The 19273-nt window shown below is 45.3% G+C and overlaps 1 protein-coding gene across 1 annotated transcript in view; it reads left to right on the top strand.

Moving 5' to 3' along the window:
- The first annotated feature begins 1598 nt into the window (after positions 1-1598).
- The window catches only part of phlpp1 (PH domain and leucine rich repeat protein phosphatase 1), a 61794-nt gene continuing 44119 nt past the window's right edge, over positions 1599-19273 (top strand). The window contains exon 1 of the mRNA XM_012875594.3: positions 1599-3165. Coding sequence (XP_012731048.2) covers positions 1599-3165 — 1567 coding nt within the window. The remainder of the gene's footprint in view (positions 3166-19273) is intronic.

Genomic DNA, 19273 nt, shown 5'->3' on the forward strand with positions numbered 1-19273 from the left:
TGCTTATTTTACATAAATGTAAGGGGAACTTTGACTGTTCCTGTTCAAAAGTCAGTACTGGTAGCCCTTTGTATGACACGGTACCAATGAAGTGGCTCTCAGTCTGAAGAAGGTTGGTACCCCTGATCTAGAGTATAAAATGCCACACAAAACTGGAAGAAAAAAAAAAATCAGGGGCATCAATACTTTTGTGAGACACCCTACTAGAATTAGCATAGTTGCTTGCCGAAACCTAGGAAAATATCTCCCAAAATCAATGTGATTAATTTCAATTAAGTAAGATCTTTAGCCAACCTGAAAATGTGAAGTTATACCACAAGTAAGAATCTGTTGCTCTGTCTAAAAAAAATGTCCTGCCAATAAAGTACACTGAAACAATTAAATGTTACCAAATGTAACAATTTCTAGTTTTGTTTCAAACTAAACATAACTGATTTAAAATGCTCTATTATGATGAGACACAAAACAAAATTTGTGTTACTGTTTTCTTCAGTTATGCAAGCTAAACAAAAGTAACCAATGCAAATAATAGCAGACCTTTTTTTGGTATTAACAAATGTCAGCAATAGTATGTCTGCAGACAAACGCATCTCAATCTCAGACAAAAATATATACAATCCTCCACTAGATGGCACCAAATACAACAAAATGAGAGCGTACACTCTGAGCCGTGGCCTTGTGAAATGGCGTCCTGACGAGATGGTGCCGAAGTACTTTCCCCTCGCCACCACTAGTCGCAAGTAATAAGTAATACAGCCAAGTTTATTTTAGCCATGGACTCGAATGTTAATTATTTGTAATACAATGTAATGAACAAGCTGTTCTGGGGGTGGGGAGGGGGGTAGTTGAGGGGTTAAACGGGGGTGTGTTTTTTACACATTTAACGACAGTTTAAGAGATAAACTCACTTTCGGCACAGTCATTACGTCGTGCATGTAACCATGGACTCTATGCATGTAACAAGTACAGAAGACCCACGGCATACAAGCCGCCTCGCGCTAACGTCAGACATTTATAGGAGCTATGTTTACGCCTCTTTCCAGTTCACCGCCCTGCTGAACTGAAACGGGACGAAGGGGGTTGTGGGAAATGTATTTCCCTCCGTCCTCACTGCCCAGAGGAACTCTTCTCGCGCCGAACACGTTTCCCAGCATTCCCCGCGTTGTTGTTAGCTACCCCCCATCTTGTGCCCTCCTCATGAATATATAGCAGCCGGAATATGCGTAGGAGGTCTGCCGACGTTCATTTCATATGCTAGCGCTGTACTTTGGGACGCGCGGTACAGTCACGTCTCCGCCCCGGTCTGCCCCCTTCGCGCCCTGCCTCTTCCCAGCGAATTTAATCGGGTGAAATGTGTGTTGTTGGGTTTTTTTTTTTTTTTTTTTTTGGAGCCGCGGAGAGCACTTCTACGGGGAAACGAAGGCGAGAAGTGAATGACAACTAAGGGCATAACTCGGCGACGCCGCCTGGTTGGCGGAGATTTATCACGTTGGGAACATTTTAAGCCTTTTAAATGTAGGGGGTTTCGGGAATAACCCACTGCGCACCGCTATTTATTGAGAGCGGGGGGTGGTGGTGGTGGTACTTTTCTCGCAGAGATGGAAAGTGTACAGGCTGCCGCCGCCGACGACGCGCCGTCGGATGGAGGCGCGACCAAGTTGATGAAGAAGCCCGGCGGACCGCCTGTCGCCCGGGGGATTCCAGAGGATGATGGCGGTGGACGGTCGGCAGCCTCGAACGGGAACAGCCTCTCTCATTCCGCCTCCATGCCGGCGACTGGTGCGTCAAGCCGGGCCGCGGCGTCCAATGGCCGGGGCTCGTCCAGCAACTCCAGCTCCCTCCTGTTGAGACGGCGCCGCTTGAAGAGGAACCTCTCCGCCGCCGCCGCTGCTGCTGCTGCTGCTGCGGCCGCCTCCTCCTCCTCGGCTGTCAGCGCCAAGATGAGCTCGGCCCTGTCCTCCGCGTCCCTTCACACCCGCAGCCTGGACAGGAAGACGCTGCTCAAGCACCGGCTCAACCTGCAGCCGCAGCCCGCCGATCGCGAGTGGGTGAGAGCGGATCTGCACCGCGGCTGCATTCACGTACACGACAGGCTGCCGTCCTCGCACCCCAGGCCGGTGCTGTGCACCATGGACAACACGGCCGGCGAGGTGGCGCTCCGTCTGAGTGAACTCCGCGGCAAGTCGAGCTCCGTCGTGCGCGTTTTTCGCACCGACGGCGGCTCCAAGACCGACCAAAATGGCAACTGCAGCGTGGAGTGCGGCTTCGACGACGACGACCCCTGTCAGGCGAAGGACGGGTCGTCGCCGGCGAAGCGCGGCCAGCCGCCGCCGCCGGAGTCCACGGAGGCGCGCGGGCATCCCGGCGACAGGCTGAGGCTGCTGCTCGTGGAAAACGCAGAGGGCAGGAAAAAGCAACAGGAAGTTGACGGGAAACTTTTCACGCCGGAGTCGGAGTCGCGGGACGACGTCACCTGCTCGCTGTCGGACCTCAACTCCAACGCGGAGATGCCCCACGACGACGACGACGACGACGACTCGGAGCGCAGGAACGGCGCGGACAGCTACGGGCTCAACTCCGGCTCGGACGTGGAGAGCAGCGCGTTCGACGACCTGAGCTCCGTGGCCCGGCTCAGCGAGCACCGGGACTCCCTGAGCGACGACATGATCCTGGGCACCGACGCGTCCATCCTCAGCCCCTCGTTCGACAGCGCCACGGAGGGCCACGACACGTGCGGCAGCTCCTCGGACGAGCTGGAGCTCGACTGCCCGGTGGACCACAGCAACGGCATCTCGGCCGTCCCCGCGAGCTTCCAGCAGGGCAGCGCGGGGCGTTCGGATGGCGTGAGAAAAACCACGGGCCCCGACGGCAGGCTCGACCCACTCGGCGTGGGCAGCCTGCCGCCCAGCAGCAGCAGCGACGGCTCCTTGTCGCGGCTGTGCTCCGCAGACGTCACGCCTGGCGCCCCGAAGCAGGAGCCGGCGGCCCCCAGCCCCACGCTGTACGTCCAGCTGCACGGCGAGGCCGTGAGGAGGCTGAGTCCGGACGAGAGGCCTCTGCAGATCCAGAACCAGTTTCTGTTCAAGCTCGGATTTAAGGACCCGTGGAGGGTTCAAGAGGAAGGGCTCAACACAGAAATCGGCTCCCTGTTGCGCTTTTACGCAGGTACATGTTTACGCGTCTCTTCTGCGTGATGTTTGTGGTGTTTCTAACTGTGGGGGGGATGAGGTTGCCGTACGGGGTGCGTTTCCTTCGCAGCCGGGGTCACGCTGCAACGCCAGGTTGGAGAGCGGGTCAGGCTTTGGTTGGTTCTGAACAGTGAGAGATGACGTGCTGCAGATTTCCCTTCACAGAGGCAGGAGTTTTGACATGTGAGCAGGACACGCAGGTTTTGCAGGACAACTCCCACTTTATCCCCCCTAACCTTTAGCTGGTTGTTGTTGTAGCAGCAAAGTAGGCGCTTTGGGTTGACGGTGCGTTTCATAAATGCACAATAAACAAAACAAACTAGATTGTTTTTCCTCAATGGTTGATCACTGACCAGAGGTGGACTGGCCATTTCCTACCTGGGGCCCACTGATGGGTGCGTCTCCTCTTTGGACGGACTTTCATTTTAAGGCTTTTAACGCCGGTGTTCTGTCAGGTCAGCATACCCATAGTGTTACGCACGCGCGAACATGGTTGCGTATTTTTTGTGGTTTACGGCGTTTTGAGCGGGACCGCGACGCACGGGGGTCGTTGGCGCATGTCCGAGCCCGCCTTGCCTCGGGGACACTTCCTCTGATTAATCAACTTTTATTTATTTTTCGTGTTCTTCCGGCTTTAACTGTCTTTTGTTGGCCCGTAGCAGCCCACTTTGTTCCCATGGACGCGCGTGACACGGCCGACAAAAGCATTCAGCACAACTTACGGTGCGCGGGCATAAGGGGCCCTTTTCCGGCTTTTGGCCCATTATCATCCGAATGAAAGGGGCTGAATGCCTTTGTGGTCGGTGGGAGCGGTACGGCCTGGGAGGACCATAAACCCCCTCTGTGGACTCTGTGAGTTTAAGTCATTGAGATGCTGCGCGCGGGGCCTGTCCTATTGGCATCCAGCGCGGCTACTGTCACACTTACTGCCTGCCAAGCTGAGTTAACGTGCCGCTTCTCCAAAAGCTCAGGAAGCACCCCCTTCCTCCCCCTCTCCCCTTCCTCTTCCTCACCAGCTTCTCCACGGTTGTGGGAAGAGGAGCCAGGGGGGGGCGACGGAGATGTGAGTCTGGTAAAGATGCGGTCACCTGAGTCGGCCTCCAGCTCTCTCCACGCACCTCTGTGAGTGACCCCACTCCCCCCGGCGCACGCGCGTCTGGTTAAAGGGACAATGTGAGGGGACATTCTAAAACGCTTAACGTGAAAAAGCTTAACGTGGCTTTAAGGTAGGAAAACAACGAGGAATTATCACCAAATTTCTCATGGCCATATCTTGTCATGAAGACTTAAGCCAGTCAAAAAAATAAATAAACCAAAACCCAATGATTATAGAAGATATCTCACATTAACGTTTTCTTCTTCATTGGCGCCTATGGCGAGAAAAAGGCTTAACGTGGTTTAATGTACCTAATCAACTATCAATGATCACCAAATTTCTCTTTCATATTGCTCCTAATAAGCACACGAAACTGACAAAATGTCAAACCCAAAGTCCAATTATTATGGACGTTATCTAACATTAAGCGTTTCTGCTTCATTGAGGCCTATTGAAAGGAAAAAGCTCAACGCAATTCAATGCACCTAAACAACGCTCAGTGATCACCAAATTTATCTCATATATTGCTCCTCATAAGCACATGAAACTATCAAAAAATCGAACCCAAAGTCCAATTATTATGGACGTTATATGACATTAAGTATTTCATAGGCATAGAGGCTGGCTATATGAAAGCAGAAACGCTTAATGTTAGATAACGTCCATAATAATTGGACTTTGGGTTTGACATTTTGTCAGTTTTATGTGCTTATTAGGAGCAATATGAAAGAGAAATTTGGTGATCATTGATCGTTGATGTGAGATATCTTCTATAATCATTGGATTTCGTTTTTTTTTTTTTTTTTTGACAGGCTTAAGTCTTCATGACAAGATATGGCCATGCGAAATTTGGTGATGATTCCTCGCTGTTTTCCTATCTTAAGCCACGTTAAGCTTTTTCACGTTAAGCGTTTTAGAATGTCCCCAATGTGAGCCACTCTCCTTCCTCTTTACGGGACGAGCCCGTGTGTGTGTGTGTGTGTGGAGAAGGCCTGACGCCCTTGTGACATGTCCGCGAGCTCCTCCGCCCCGTCTCTCCACGCAGCTGGAGCAATGCGAGGAATGTACGCTGGCTTCCCAAGAACGCCGGGCACGTCTGCTGAGCAGAAAGCGGAGGGAGGCGGGGTCGCAGATCCGAAAAGATGGGACCCGGCTGGGCTGACGGCACAGCTGCCGTAGCTGGAGGGGTCCCCCATGTCCTTTGACACAGGAAGCCCGACGTACAAGCCGGGCATTATTGCCGAGTCGCTCAACAACATGCCTTTTTTTCATTGGCACATAGACACGTTTTATTAGCAAGGCAGTGCGATGCTGTTGTGTCGACGAGGCCCTCCACACGATTAGGGCAGCGGCACAACGATGTGAAGAGCCCGTTAAATCGAGCAGTTGCCATGGTGCAACTGTGCCAGCTCGTCTGAACTACGCGAAGACCAGATTTACTTAGAAGAGGTCGGGGCATGCTTCGAGTGAACCGGTTCTGCAGAGGCCAGATGAGAAAACGCACTTTGCCCCCCCCTCGCACACACACACACACACACACACACATGGACACACACACATGCACAGAAGGTTGGCCAGATCAAAGGGCCGCTGTCCTCTTTGGCAGGCCGATGAGGGATCCTTTCAGTACTGCCCACACAGGAGTCTCTTGTAATGCCTGGCCAGCTTTATTAGAGAAGAAAGAAGTAAAAAAAAATTAAAAAAAAAAATCTGTCATTAAGAAAGATTAATTAAAAATAGAAACAAAAAACTTAATTCGTTCACCCACATTCTGACCGGACAGGTCCACCGTGCGACAACTGTGTAAAGTCTGGTTCTTCTTGGGATTTGATGCGTTTACTTTGTATTCACTGTTATTGTTCAGTTGCCCATACATGTAAAAACCTTCACCGAGTAATGAAGGTACCACCTGCTTGGCTAGGTGTTTGGTTTTCATAGTTACCTAAAAGTTTCAGAAGAGTACCAGCACATGTTTTTGGTAAATAGTTTTTTAAAAAAAACATCATCATCAACATCAGGTAATCCACCAATATCTACCAATAATGGAAAAAGGTTTAATCCAAGAAAGAACAATGAAGATATTCAGTAGTTAGCTTCCACTATTCCGGCTGAAAAATGGTGATAATTTATTTATATCACCAACAGAGGCGATGTCACACTGCTGCCCGAGAGAACAGTTACTGTAGAACAGGGTTTTACTATTGAGACGAGTTTAATTATGGAGTAGGCACTAAACTGACTTTAGCGTGTTTTATTAGTGATTAGCATGGCGAGTGCCTCTGGCGTTTGCACGGGTTAACCCTAACTCTTTTTGACTTCAATCTCTGTGTGTAAATTTTAGAGAATGCAGACCAGAACTTTGTTATGGTTGCCAACATTTAGAAAGTTAAAGCGCGCTGCATGATAGTTGAAAGCTCAACATTATAAAACAGTGTATTTGCCATTCTCTTTGCAACCTTCCTGTTATCTCTGGGAAGTCTTGCTCTCGCTTGCTTTCTAGCAGCCTGAATCAGCTGCCATCCGGCAAATGCATTCTTGTCCTATTGTGTCTTTTAGTTTATTTTAAGCAATTTACTACTTAGCACTGAAAATTGAAGCCTGGCCCAACATTGTGTTCAGTTTACCTTGTGCTTCAGAGATATCATTTTGTATTTTCCCTCAAAGCGGATGCGTTTTACTTTGCCAACATGCTTGTCTTCCTGTCTGACTTTTCCGTTACATTGCTGCATAGTTCCGGCCTTGGTTGGGACGACGCAGACACGGTTGCGTAGAACCACCAAGGTCTGCCCGGCCCCCATTCTGCATCTTCATAGGATCCGCTTTTTCCTATCCGGGGTGTTTCAGCCTTTATTCATGCCTCAGAGTAAATCAAGCTGAAAATCTCTTGTCTCTGTTGTCCCGACAACATTTTTTTTTCGTTTCTATTACCGTGGCGCTACATAAAAAAAAGAAAAACTGAATAATTATGCTGTCACAACTCTAAGGTGTTTGGTTATTTATTAGTTTTTAGGTTCCTTGGATTGTGCGTCCTTCAGTTGCTGTTTGGTTTGTGTATAGATTACCTGTGTTTCATGCCCTTCTAGTGTCCCACCTTAGTTGCCTTTCCCGCTGCATGTATTTCTGTTGATTATCTCGCACCTATTTGTTATCCAGATGTTTATTGGCCAGCATATTTAAGTTCCTAGTGTCTGTTCAGTCTTCGCTGGGTCCTTAGTTAACCATAGTTAATCTCTTAGTTTATCTGGTCTGTAGGTTTTACCTCAAGTTCCGTCCATCGAAGTCTCTTACCTTTGTGATGGCTTTGCGTCGCCTTCGCTGCATTTGTGGTCCTTGATAACAGCAAATCATGACATTTGGTTTTTCTTTTTTTAGGAAATATTTAAAATTTGTTGGGTTTAAAAAAAAGTTTTAGTTTGTCAACTTAAATCTTGACTTAAATATATACAGGGTTTCCCTGTTTGTTTTGTATCAAAGCTGATGCCAATTTCACCCTGTCGCTTAATTTCCAGATGATTATCTCGTTGCTCTCACCAACCACTTCAGCTTGGCATGAAGAATTATCCCTACAGATCCAAGTGGTAAAGCCCCGTGACAATGCTCATAATGACTCTTCTTTTATGAGAAATAGACGCGCTTTCTACCTGCTAAGACCTACTTATAGCGCTGAACCGTAATAGTAAAAATAACAGCTGTTATAATTGTCAAGATTGCTTTCTCAAAATAACATTTATAGGGCATTATTTTCATTACATAAAAAATATTGATTGCGAATGTTCTCGACTTGAAGTGAATAATACTTTAATGCTTGTTGGCGCCCGGTTATTGAACCTCTTACTCAGCAAATCCAGACAATAACTCGTGTTTATTGCCTTGAGTCAAAGCCAGACTCCACAGCAAACACGTCCAGGTGCATCCTGGCTAGGTCCAAATGCATTTCTGAATTACCAGAGTTTGATGTTTTGAGGAATCTAAACGGTATTCCTGTTTTTAAGTATTTCACTCGAGGAACCTAGAAGAACAGAGGGGCACTAAGTGTTACATTTTCGACATTTATCTCCTTTTGTCTTAAATTTTGATATAAGAGAGAGGTGGTTTGCAACTCTAAACATGATGCATACATTTAAAACACACAAATTCAGTTTCTTTTATATAGATTTGTAACTTAAAATTCTAATAATTTAAAGGAGAGATCTGTTTTGTAAAATGCAGAAGCGTCATCAAAGTAAATCGCAGTGCAACTGTGACAGATAGCTGGCACACAGCCTCCAATAAAGGTCAGTTTTCCATTCCTTAGCATAGTCGGATTTACTTATTTATTGCAACAAATGCAAAGAAAGAAAGAAAAGTATCCATAAACGTACGACAGAAGATGTCCGATCACGAAATTTACTTTGCGATCACTTTTGTACAATATCGTTTCAGAGCTCCAGGTTTTCCTTTCTAACCCTCTTTGACTGTCTGAGGAGGCCGCAGCCAGTGGCGCGATGACTTAAAACGCCTCTGCAGGGTTTAAAGGCTTATTAAACAAGCGCCTAGCTTTCTCCAGCAGGCTCTGCAGCCGCTATTAAGCAAGCAATATGTCACTCTGTCTTTTCTGTTCCACGTCGCTTCTTTTGTTAAGACCGGCACGCCAGATTGCCCCCGCACTCACGCTTCTACGAAAATAATTTTTCAGATTCCGAACTCTGAATACCGAGCTCTAGTCTTTTTTTTGTTTTGTTTGTTTTTGCCTCATTTCCTTCTTCAAGAGCTGCCGTCCATTGTATTGATGGCCACCTCGTTTTGTTATGTGTTTAAATTTTGTAGTAATTGCGTATTAACCTCATAAAGCCTAACGTCAGGGCATCCTTTTCACTTAGCTTTGTTAAATTTGAATAATCATAATAACATCCCTCTGTGTGTGTGAAGAACTCAGCAAAGATCATTTCCCGGAATTAGCTGTTGCCAAGTGGCCTTTCCCAGCCATTATGTAATTACGATTTTCACACTTTTCAGAGCTTAAGTTGCATTTTTGATCCTCATGTCACTGCTGGCCCTGCTGACATGTTTTCTTTCTTTTTCTCTACATCCAGACAAGTTTTCTGTGCCAGTCGGTCAAATTAACCTCAGCCTTCAGCTGGGTGTGTGTCTCCCGAGTCAAACTTTAAGAGGATAGCGCGTCAGCTTCTCGGCAGAACTGTTTTTTTTTTTTTTTTGTCTGCTATAGATTACCTTCATGGCCGGCGTCCCGTCCCTTCACTGCTCTCAGACCACATCTTCTTTCCTCTCTCAATTTCTCCTGTGATCGATCCAGCTCCCTCTCCTCTCTCTATCTTTTCTCGGATCTCCTCTTCCCTCACACCATCTGACAGATTCCATTTATCTTCCCGTATCCCTAACTTTTCCTCTAGCTTATCGCTTTCCGCTCCAAGATCTGCTGGTCGCCCTCATAAGCGTCTTCAACAACTTTCATTAAGGTATGAAAAAAAGGCAGCGACAGTACTGGCACAGTGTAAAGGAACGCAATGGTAATTCATTCTGCTGCTAAACGAAAATACTAGTGATTCTTTCTAATAACTATAGCTGTAATGTACTAATTTTAATTTAGATGGAAAGGAGAAAGTTGGTTACGCCCTTGCTCAACGTAGTAGTAAGCTTAGTTTTTAAGTATTCATGGCACTGAATTTGCCTTTTTATCGTTCTGCTCCTTCTACAAAAGTATAAAAAAACACTGATCTTGGCTGATTAATTTGTCAGGCTATCTGCTGCTTTCACTTTTGATTTGTTTTGTGATTATTTTGGATTTTTGCTTTTAACAAACCAACTTCAAGCTTTGATCTAAAACGACAAATCTTTATTTTCATCGCAGTCAGCAACCAAAACTGCTGACCAGCTTCTCCCATGTTTCTACTCCTTGCCCACACCCCAATCTTTCGCTCTAATGGACTCAAGTCTCGCCATAAAAATGTAGAAAGAAGAACATTGTTGGTTAAAAATAAAATACTACTTTAAAGCAGAATTTACCAGGAGTTTGAATCATTTGAGGGGTGAATGACATCCAGACATCAATTGAGGGGTGAATGAAGGCCAATGATAGCCCACCACAGCTGCATGTACAACACAATCTGAGGTTTTTATTTAATTACAACAAACAGAGCGCTGTGCCTTGTTGATTAGAACAGAAGTGTGTCGCAGTGAGTAAATGACTAAACATTTAAAAAGAAGCCTCCGATTCAATGATGCCCAAATCACAAAGTTAAGGTTCCTGTGTCGTTTATGCAGTTTTCAGAGTACGCAAAAACGAAACTATTCCATTAATATGCCAATGGAGTAAGATTTTTGCACTTCAAATAGGAACTTTTATCATCTTAGTTCAAGTGCAGTATATCTATACTTATCTTATTTCAGGGGTCAAAATACTCATTCCATTGGCAGATCGTCTTATTTACCTGCTCAAATCAAGGGCAAACAAGACATTTTTATGCGGTTATTCCTTTCAGCCCCACATAAACAGAGTTATACATCCCTTAAAATGAATGATCCTAAAAACTCCGGCCAAGGTGGAGATTAATAAATGATCCGGTTTTGATCCTGCCTGCGTGTGTACATGAAAAGACGGATATTAAAGTCCAGCGCCTTAACGGTCTGCGACGAATGTTGCTGCACTGCGTCACGCATGTGCGACCATTGTTCATACACTTAGCCATAGGGTGTTGTTACCTCCCGGCGCCATGATTCATTCCTAACAGGAAGTGGTGGTTGTTTTGGAGGATTCTGATTGGCTGACAAGTTGTATTTTTGCGGCACACTGCCCCTCTACGCGTCTGGCGTATTTAAAAAAAAAACACTCGGTGCCAAATTTCTGCGGGTTGGTGTGGATACAAAGTTTTCTTAAAAAGCTCCCGTGTGTAGTGTTGTTTTTAAAAATGGCGTAGGAGAGATCTTGCTACATGTGGAGTAGGCCTTAGCCTCCGTTTGCTTCAGCCTCGGTATTGACGCCACTAAAAATAAAATTCTGGCTCCAATATATCAGGCTGAAGCCCCTGCAGCTGGAAACATCCCTCCGAGTTGTTTTCCTCAGGGAAAAAAGCGCCTTTAGACCAGATGAAGGGGCTTCACAGGTGCCTCTTAGATATGGAACAGGGAAAGTTAGCCTGGAGGGGAAGCGGCTTCTTCTTCTTCCCCGCGGGAGAATCCTGACCTCTCAACTGCTCCCCAAAACTCTCACGTTGTCGAAGTCGTAGTTGGCCTGATCAGCGAAGGCTCCCGCTCCACGGTGAAGAGCGACCGTCCTGGAGCTGAGCTCCGGCCGCAGTTCTCTGACTGCATGCATGAGGGAGGATTAGAGGCATGCCAGCGGGGGCTCGCTATCCGCGGCTTTGATCAGCAGCAGCGCAGCCTAATACCAGACAACATCTGCAAAGCTCGGCATTAAAGAGGCCCAAAAATTCCGATTAGGGAACACGAGGCCTGCGTGCCTGCTAGTGTACAGGACAGAAGTGTGTCGGTTCCTGGATGGGAGTTTTTTTTTTTTTAAACACCACCAGTCCAGGCCGGGCTCTCCAGAGCAGGTCTTTGCACTTTTACTTCTTAGCCTTTTTAATGCCGTCTAACATCCACTGAGCAACTGCAAAACAAACAAACCAAGCAAAAAAAGAATATTTTCACTGTTTTGGACAGCTGTATTAGACATTTAGTTGTCAGAGTCTAAGAAGGAAAAAAAAAAGACCTTGCTTTCTGTCGGAAACAAAAGGCGAGTTATTTGGTTGAGCAAACACGATTGTCAGCGGAGTGAGAGGAGAGCGACGCCGGCTCTTTGTTTGCATCATCAGGATACAAGCAAGATGAACCGTGTTTGGGTGGAGCTTGGGTCGTGCTATCAAAAGGGGACGCAGTCGCTAGCCTTTGCTGACCTAGTTTAAAGTTCATCGGCGTCTCTCAGAAAAATGCTGAAGTACATGACTAATGCTTCCTCATTGGCAAGTGAGCGCAAGATAAAAGGTTTAAAAGGAGCTAGCCGGTCACAGTCATGCCCCGGCAGTTTTACAGCAATGCTTTACAGCTCCAAAGAACTCCAGCACACTTTGCATCCTTTTATTTCATAGATAAGCCCTTATCATATCACCCCCCCCCCACACCTCTTAATGTGCAACGTTAGTTTTTTTTTTTATTAGCTCTCATTAGAGATTTAGTTAAGATCACTTAAGGTGAGTGGGGGAAGGCAGAGCTGATACCAGGAAATGCCCTACATTTGAAAATAGCTTCTATAAAGCAACCATATACAATGCAAGACGCTAAAACAGTTGCTTAAAGATGTGGGTACAGCATCATTTTGTCCCGTTTCGCTGCTTGGATAAGCCCCTGGTCTTCAAAAGGTTACACAAGGGTGTGAACTTGGCAGGTCCTAGTCTGTGGGTTCACATAATGTTTTCAGCAACGACAAAAAAAAAAGTAAGTCCGGCTTTCTGCTCAGGTTGCCCGCCAGCCGGAGGGTGATTAAAAGACGTGCCTGTCATATCTTGACAACTGTAGTTTAAAATCTACTTCCTCATGGGTGAGCGTCTTTCTTGTAATTGAGGGGGCGCATCCTTGTTTCAGCCAGCTGTCAGGCAGCGTGCAGCAACAAGATGGGGCAGGGCCCTTTACCGGGTCGCTTACTGCTCCATGCTGCAGGAGAAAGGCCAGATCTCTCCTACTCTTTCTCAGGCGACTAAATCATAGAAACTGACATTTTATTATTTTATTATAGTGGGATTAAATTATTATTATTATTATTGTTCTTCCCCCGTTTTTGGTCACCTTTGAAAGAGTCAAAAAGTGACTTTTTGTAATACTTCTGCTCTTTAAGCTTTTATAAAGCCCATTTTGAGGATGTTGAAGCCACAACAAAAAAAAGTAGGTTTCACACTTGGATTCATCTGGTGACGTTAAACAGAAACGTTTAACATTGCGGTTTGTTAGCAAGATATCAGCCTAACTATTTATTTTAAATTTTTTTTTTTTGCTCGCAGCTTGCCGTTACTGCTGCGAGGAAAAAAAACAGTCACCCTTTTGCAGGGTGTAAAAAAACGCCTTTCCTGAAACCTTGTGAGTTAGTTTTAAAATCCTAAATATAGTGGAACAAAGTAAGAACTTAACGGGACGGATGTCCGCCTCGGTGTTTCTGAAAGCCGGGGAGGTACAGTCAGAGGGAATTACAGCCGAAATATACTGAGGAGCAAACACTCCTGCTGGTCTCAATCATTAACGTGGAAATTTGCTTGTCTCCTACTGCTGCAGTTTGATAATTACCCAAGTTCTGGAAAGAAGAAAAAAAAACCTGACAGGCACCTGTTGTAGCAGGAAGTATCCTGTCACTTTCCCTCGCCGTGTTTTTCTCCTTACACAAGCTGGATCTTGCAGAGCCCAGCCTCTGACTACAGTTTCTGTTTTTGTTTCAGCAAATATAAAAACAATTTTTTTTTCACTTTTATTTTATTTTTTTTCCCCCCTCTCTCTTTGGCTCCGCTTACTGGTCCCTCCGGTTGAAAGCCCTACCGTCTCTTTGGTTTTCTCTCACTGTCGCTCCACTTTCTGCTCTCGCAAAACCCCTCGCCGCCCTCCCACTTCTCCCTCGGTGCCGCTTTGTTCACATGGCCCCTGCATGTGACACGAAGCCGTGCCAGAACACCCCGGATGCCCGGTCCTCAGCCCTCCGCTGTTCCAGGCCTTGTTAAAATTTAAAACAAAACAAAAGGAAAGGGAAGAAGGGAGAACGGGAAGAAGGAGAGAAGTTGAGCACGTGGGGGCCGGGGGGGAATGTGCAGCTACATCACAGCCTCATTCATTCGTCCATTCATTCACCCCCCTGCTCCCCCCCAACGCTTCGTCAGGCAAGCACGCCACTTTGGTTGGTGTGCTCTCCAGCTCTCTCTCTCTCTCTCTCTCTCCCTCTTAGCTCGGTGAAAGTCCTGCTCACGCTTCTGGTTGCTTCTGATTGTGGTCTTAACCGCAGATCTGGGGTCTGATTACCCCGCGGCTTGTCCTCTGGCGGTGTTGTTACGAACAGCTGCTTCTGTAAGCTTCTTTATGCACGGCCGGCTTCCTTCCCGTGTTAAAAGATGCTTAAATGCAAATATAACATTTCAGACAGGTATAAAAGAAGTGCCCTATTGTGTTTGGGCGCTGGGTGTTCCCAGGTCTGTGTACTCTGAGTGTTTTCTCCGTCAGAGAAGCGGCTTTTGGTTGGCAGAAGCTGCAGCATGGAGGTAAAAGAAAGCAAAGTGGAAACGCAGTGTGCAGGACTGTCTCAGAAAATTAGAATATTGTGATAAAGTTCTTTATTTTCTGGAATGCAATTAAAAAACATGAAATGTCATACATTCTGGATTCATTACAAATCAACTGAAATATCGCAAGCCTTTTATTGTTTTAATATCGCTGATTACGGCGTACAGCTGAAGAAAACTCAAAAATCCTATCTCAAATTATTTGAATATTTCCTCAGACCAAGTAAAAAAAAAAAAAAATTATAACAGCAAAACAAAATCAAACATTTGAAAATGTCCATTAATGCACTCGGTACTTGGTTGGGAATCGTTTTGCACAGATTACTGCATCAATGCGGCGTGGCATGGAGGCAATCAGCCTGTGGCATTGCTGAGGTGTTATGGATGCCCAGGATGCTTCAATAGCGGCCTTTAGCTCATTTGCATTGTTGGGTCTGGTGTCTTTCAGCTTCTTCTTCACAATACCCCACAAATTCTCTATGGGGTTCAGGTCAGGGGAATTGGCAGGCCAATCAAGGACAGTAATGCCATGGTCAGTACACCAGTTACTGTGAGAATCTTATGTCGTCTCTTAACCACTACCATACTTGTGATTTAGTTTACTGAACCAAGCTGAGTGTTTTTTAAGGCTCAGGAAACCCTGCAGTGTTTCGTGTTAATTAGACATTCCAAGTGATTAGTTGAATAACCTACTAGTATACTTTTTCACAATATTCTAATATTTTGAGATAGGATATTTGGGTTTCTTAAGCTGTAAGCCATAATCAGCAATATTAAAACAATAAAAGGCTTGCGATATTTCAGTTGATTTGTAATGAATCCAGAATGTATGACATTTCATGTTTTTTAATTGCATTACAGAAAATAAAAGAACTTTATCACAATATTCTAATTTTCTGAGACAGTCCTGTATGTGAAATCTGAAGTGGACGTAACGATTCGCCAGCCTGCAGGATCACCTTTTAGCCGATTTACCTTCCCCTGCACCCCTTTGCTGTTTGTGGGCATTTGTTTTCTTGCTCTCTGAAGGTCCTGCCGCAGCATTCCACAGCAGGTCGACGTCCCGACTTTGACTGGGACATTGCAGCGCTTCCGTTTTTCTCCTCGCTCAGCCACGCTGGTATGAAGAAGTGTTCTGACACGCTGTGTCGGCACGCATCTCTGCTTTCGTTTCACGTTTCCCACCGACGTCGTTCCTGAAATTTTCTGGTACATTCAAATGCATTTTTGTGGAAACTCAAGTCATGCTGCCATAATCCTTTGGGAGAAGAACATTTCTCCTGGCGTCTGTTCCAAAAAAAAAACTATGACTATACTGTTAACATGCTAACTGAGGTGTGAGTAGTCTGAACTGAAGCTTGTGGGATTTTTGAAATTTCGTGACTCACTACGCAGCCAGATCTTTGGGCTAATTTGCCAGGAAGTCTTCTCCTGTGGGGAAAAAAAAGGTGACTTCTCTAAATGTCCTTTATTTATGAATAATGTCTCTCGTTGTAAAATTGGTGCTTTGTAGAATGTGCTTTCTAACCCTTCCTCGATCGTTTGGCAACAGCGACTGCTATCCCAGGTGCTACTAAAGTGCATAGTGTTGCTGGTCACGTGTGCTGATGATCAGATGTTTTACTTAGCAACACCGACTGTAACTTTCCCCCCTTTAAATTGTATGAATAGAGGCCAAAGGCCGTGCTCAGTTTTTCAAATAAAGCCTCTAGATTTTTTTTTAAATTTGCCTTCACTTCTGTTGGATAAATAATGACCATGTTTTCTAATCTATTCTGTGACGCGCTTTATTTCAACACTTTCAGAACCTGTCAGTAAAAGTCAAACAGATGTTATGATGTAATACATACAAATCAATAATCAAGACATTATACCAGAGGTGTAAAACTCATTTCGATATGGGGCCACTTTGGGGTCATGAAGTCATGAAAAGGGCCGGTTGCACGTGTATAGACGATACTTTTCATTTCATAATTTCATTCCAGTTCAGATAGAAGTATAAAAAATGCACAGTAACATAAAAGTAGCACCCTTAGGCCCAGTTTATACAGTTTATCTGCAAGAAAAGTTGATATTGTGGTGAGTTAAATCTTACAGGAGGAACAGTTTTAGCCACTTTATACACTTTAAAAGGATATATGCCTCTACCTTATGACATGATATGCTTTTTTTTGGCTCTTGAGGGCCGGATAACTTACCTTGACGGGCCGGATTTGGCCCGCGGGCCTTGAGTTTGACACCTGTGCATTATACGGTTTACAAAGTTGTTGTTTTTTTTAAGTAATTTTGTTTTAGTTACTAATATTGACCGGGGGGTAAAATGAATGCATCTAAACTGTGTTACATTGTAAATTGAAGGCCAGTCAATCAGACAGTGACATTTCTATTGTTGTTTCCCGCATCGTGTCGACGTGCAGAAACTTTCCTCGTACTACGAATGAAGCGTCATGTTTACACGTCATTTGATGCCGTCTAACATCAGCATTTATTACCGGAGTCGCTTTGAACGGGGCTGAGTTGCTTCTCACCAGCTGGTCCCTCCTGGGTTCACATTATATTAGTCAAAACTAATACTGGGCCTGTTTTAGTAGCTATTTGACTTTTCTTTTGTTTTTACTTCGGTTAAATTTATTTAGCAAAACACAAACCAAATGATCAGGGTCCACCATTTTTCTGTATGCTCACTGGCCAACAGCTTGTTCCTTGAAAGTACTACTTTGAGTTTATTAAAAGATCATAGTAAGGTTATGGACCTATGCTTAGACGCATAGACGGGGATAGTCGTGCAATTTCTGTTTTGCCCCAAACTTTATCCTTTCTCTTTAATTTTTTACATTTGCTTAAGCGAAGATTTGGAATCAGGGTCAAGTCAGACCTCAAAGAAAACCAGAAAAAGACTGATCGGTGCATTTCTAACGTATAGCTAGGTGTCTTGCAGCCATTTATAAAGCTCTTAATCTTTTAAAACAGGTATTTCAGCAACAGCGTTTAACTCATTGTTCTTCTGATCCCATGTTTAGAGTCAACAAACGGCGCATCTGTGTAAATTATTCCTCAACGTTTGGCAATGACAAGAACAGTAAGGGTAAATTAGAGTTGAATTTCTTTGCCGCTTTTATGACTTACGGTCGATCGGGACGGCAGAGACAAAGAGCACGGCGGCTCGGGGAGTTCTGATATCAAATGGCACAAATGTTTCACGCTCATATCCTCGTACATGAGCGAAACAAGTTCAGACAGGAGCCTGGAGCGGGCTGCAGCATTCTGTTCATCCCATCAGTCACACACAAACACACACGCTTCCTTCTGGGCTTACAGTACGGCAGTCTCTTGCTCATCCCAGCCTTATTCTAGTTCTGCATCTCTGCAAATGCTGCTGCTGCTGCTGCTGCTGCTGCGTACTTGAATCGGTCCGCCCGTGCTAAGGAAACTGTGATTTGTAGCACGTGCCCAGTGCCCACCGAAGACAAAACATCACGTTTCCTCACGGTGATCCTCGCTACGTTGCCAAACATTTGTGTTTAATATCTGCAATTTTTCTTTTTTGCTCTCCATACTCCAACAAATACTAAATCGGAGAGGAAATGAAGGGCATTCCTTCATTTTGGTGGCTAATCTCACGTTGCTTTGATCTGCTCGTGACCCCATTGCGTCTGTTTATGTATTAAAGCCTCAGGCTTTGAGTTGTTGTTGCGTCAGGTAGGCTGACATGCTAAGGCCCAGTTTTGATCGGGAAGAAAAAAGTAAAAAAAAAAACAAAAAAGTGTGGAGACAGGGCCTTTGTGGGAGAGCAGCGGTTAAATAAGCGGGGGTGTGACTGCTGACATTGTTTGCGTCTCAGGGTGTCAGCTCTGATGCACCCATAATTAGGATTTTTGTAGAGGATGTCAGTAATTTTAGCCTGGATTCCTTTTTAGTTTTTTTTTGTGTTACGGCTTAGGAGCCTGGAATTCACAGCTGTGATGTCTAACCATCCAAATCTTATCAGATGTCTCATTTACTCCCATCAGGGGGAGAAGAGAAAAGGGGGGGTAAAAAAAAAAACACAATTTAGTTGTCATGTTTGTGCGTGACGCAGCTCCGACAATCACCTTATGTGTGTCAGTTTTGCTCGCTCTGACCTTTTTCAATTATCTTCCTCTAATTTCCAGCCGCGTCGGCCTTCGGGGCGATTTGCTCATCAGGTTATTTAATTAGCGATATTCAGAAAAAAAGGGCCTAATGGAGGTTCCTGCTGTAATGGAGAAGATAATTAAGATCATCACTTTTACTTTCCAGATAGCTTCATTTTTTCTTCCTCGCAGAGTTTGTTTTATTTTTATAACCAGTTTACTGCAAGACGAGAGACGTTAGCCCTTCGACAGCCTTAATATTCAGAGGAGAGGGTCTGTCTAAAAACGCAGAAAACGTGTTAAAGTCACCGGACAAAGGCGCGTAAATCGGCAGCTCGTAGGGACCTGTTTGACTAGAGCTCTGTTTATTTTTTTGTTAATGCCATAAATAAACAGGGAATCCCAGAATGGTGACCATGTTGGGATAACTATTCACCACCACACAGCGTATCCAGAGACGGAGCGGTACGTTAAAGCTGAAACAGGCTCACCAATTAGCGATCTCACCTCAGCGCTTTAGCCCCGCTATCAGGGGGAGGTGTTGTCAGCCTGCTTCTTATCGCCGCTCTCCCGTCAGCCCCCCCGCTCTCATGTTACATCCACCCCTGATGTGCTTCCCAGGGGAGTTAA

This window comes from Fundulus heteroclitus, chromosome 6, assembly GCF_011125445.2.
Source record: "Fundulus heteroclitus isolate FHET01 chromosome 6, MU-UCD_Fhet_4.1, whole genome shotgun sequence".
Lineage (NCBI taxonomy): Eukaryota > Metazoa > Chordata > Actinopteri > Cyprinodontiformes > Fundulidae > Fundulus > Fundulus heteroclitus.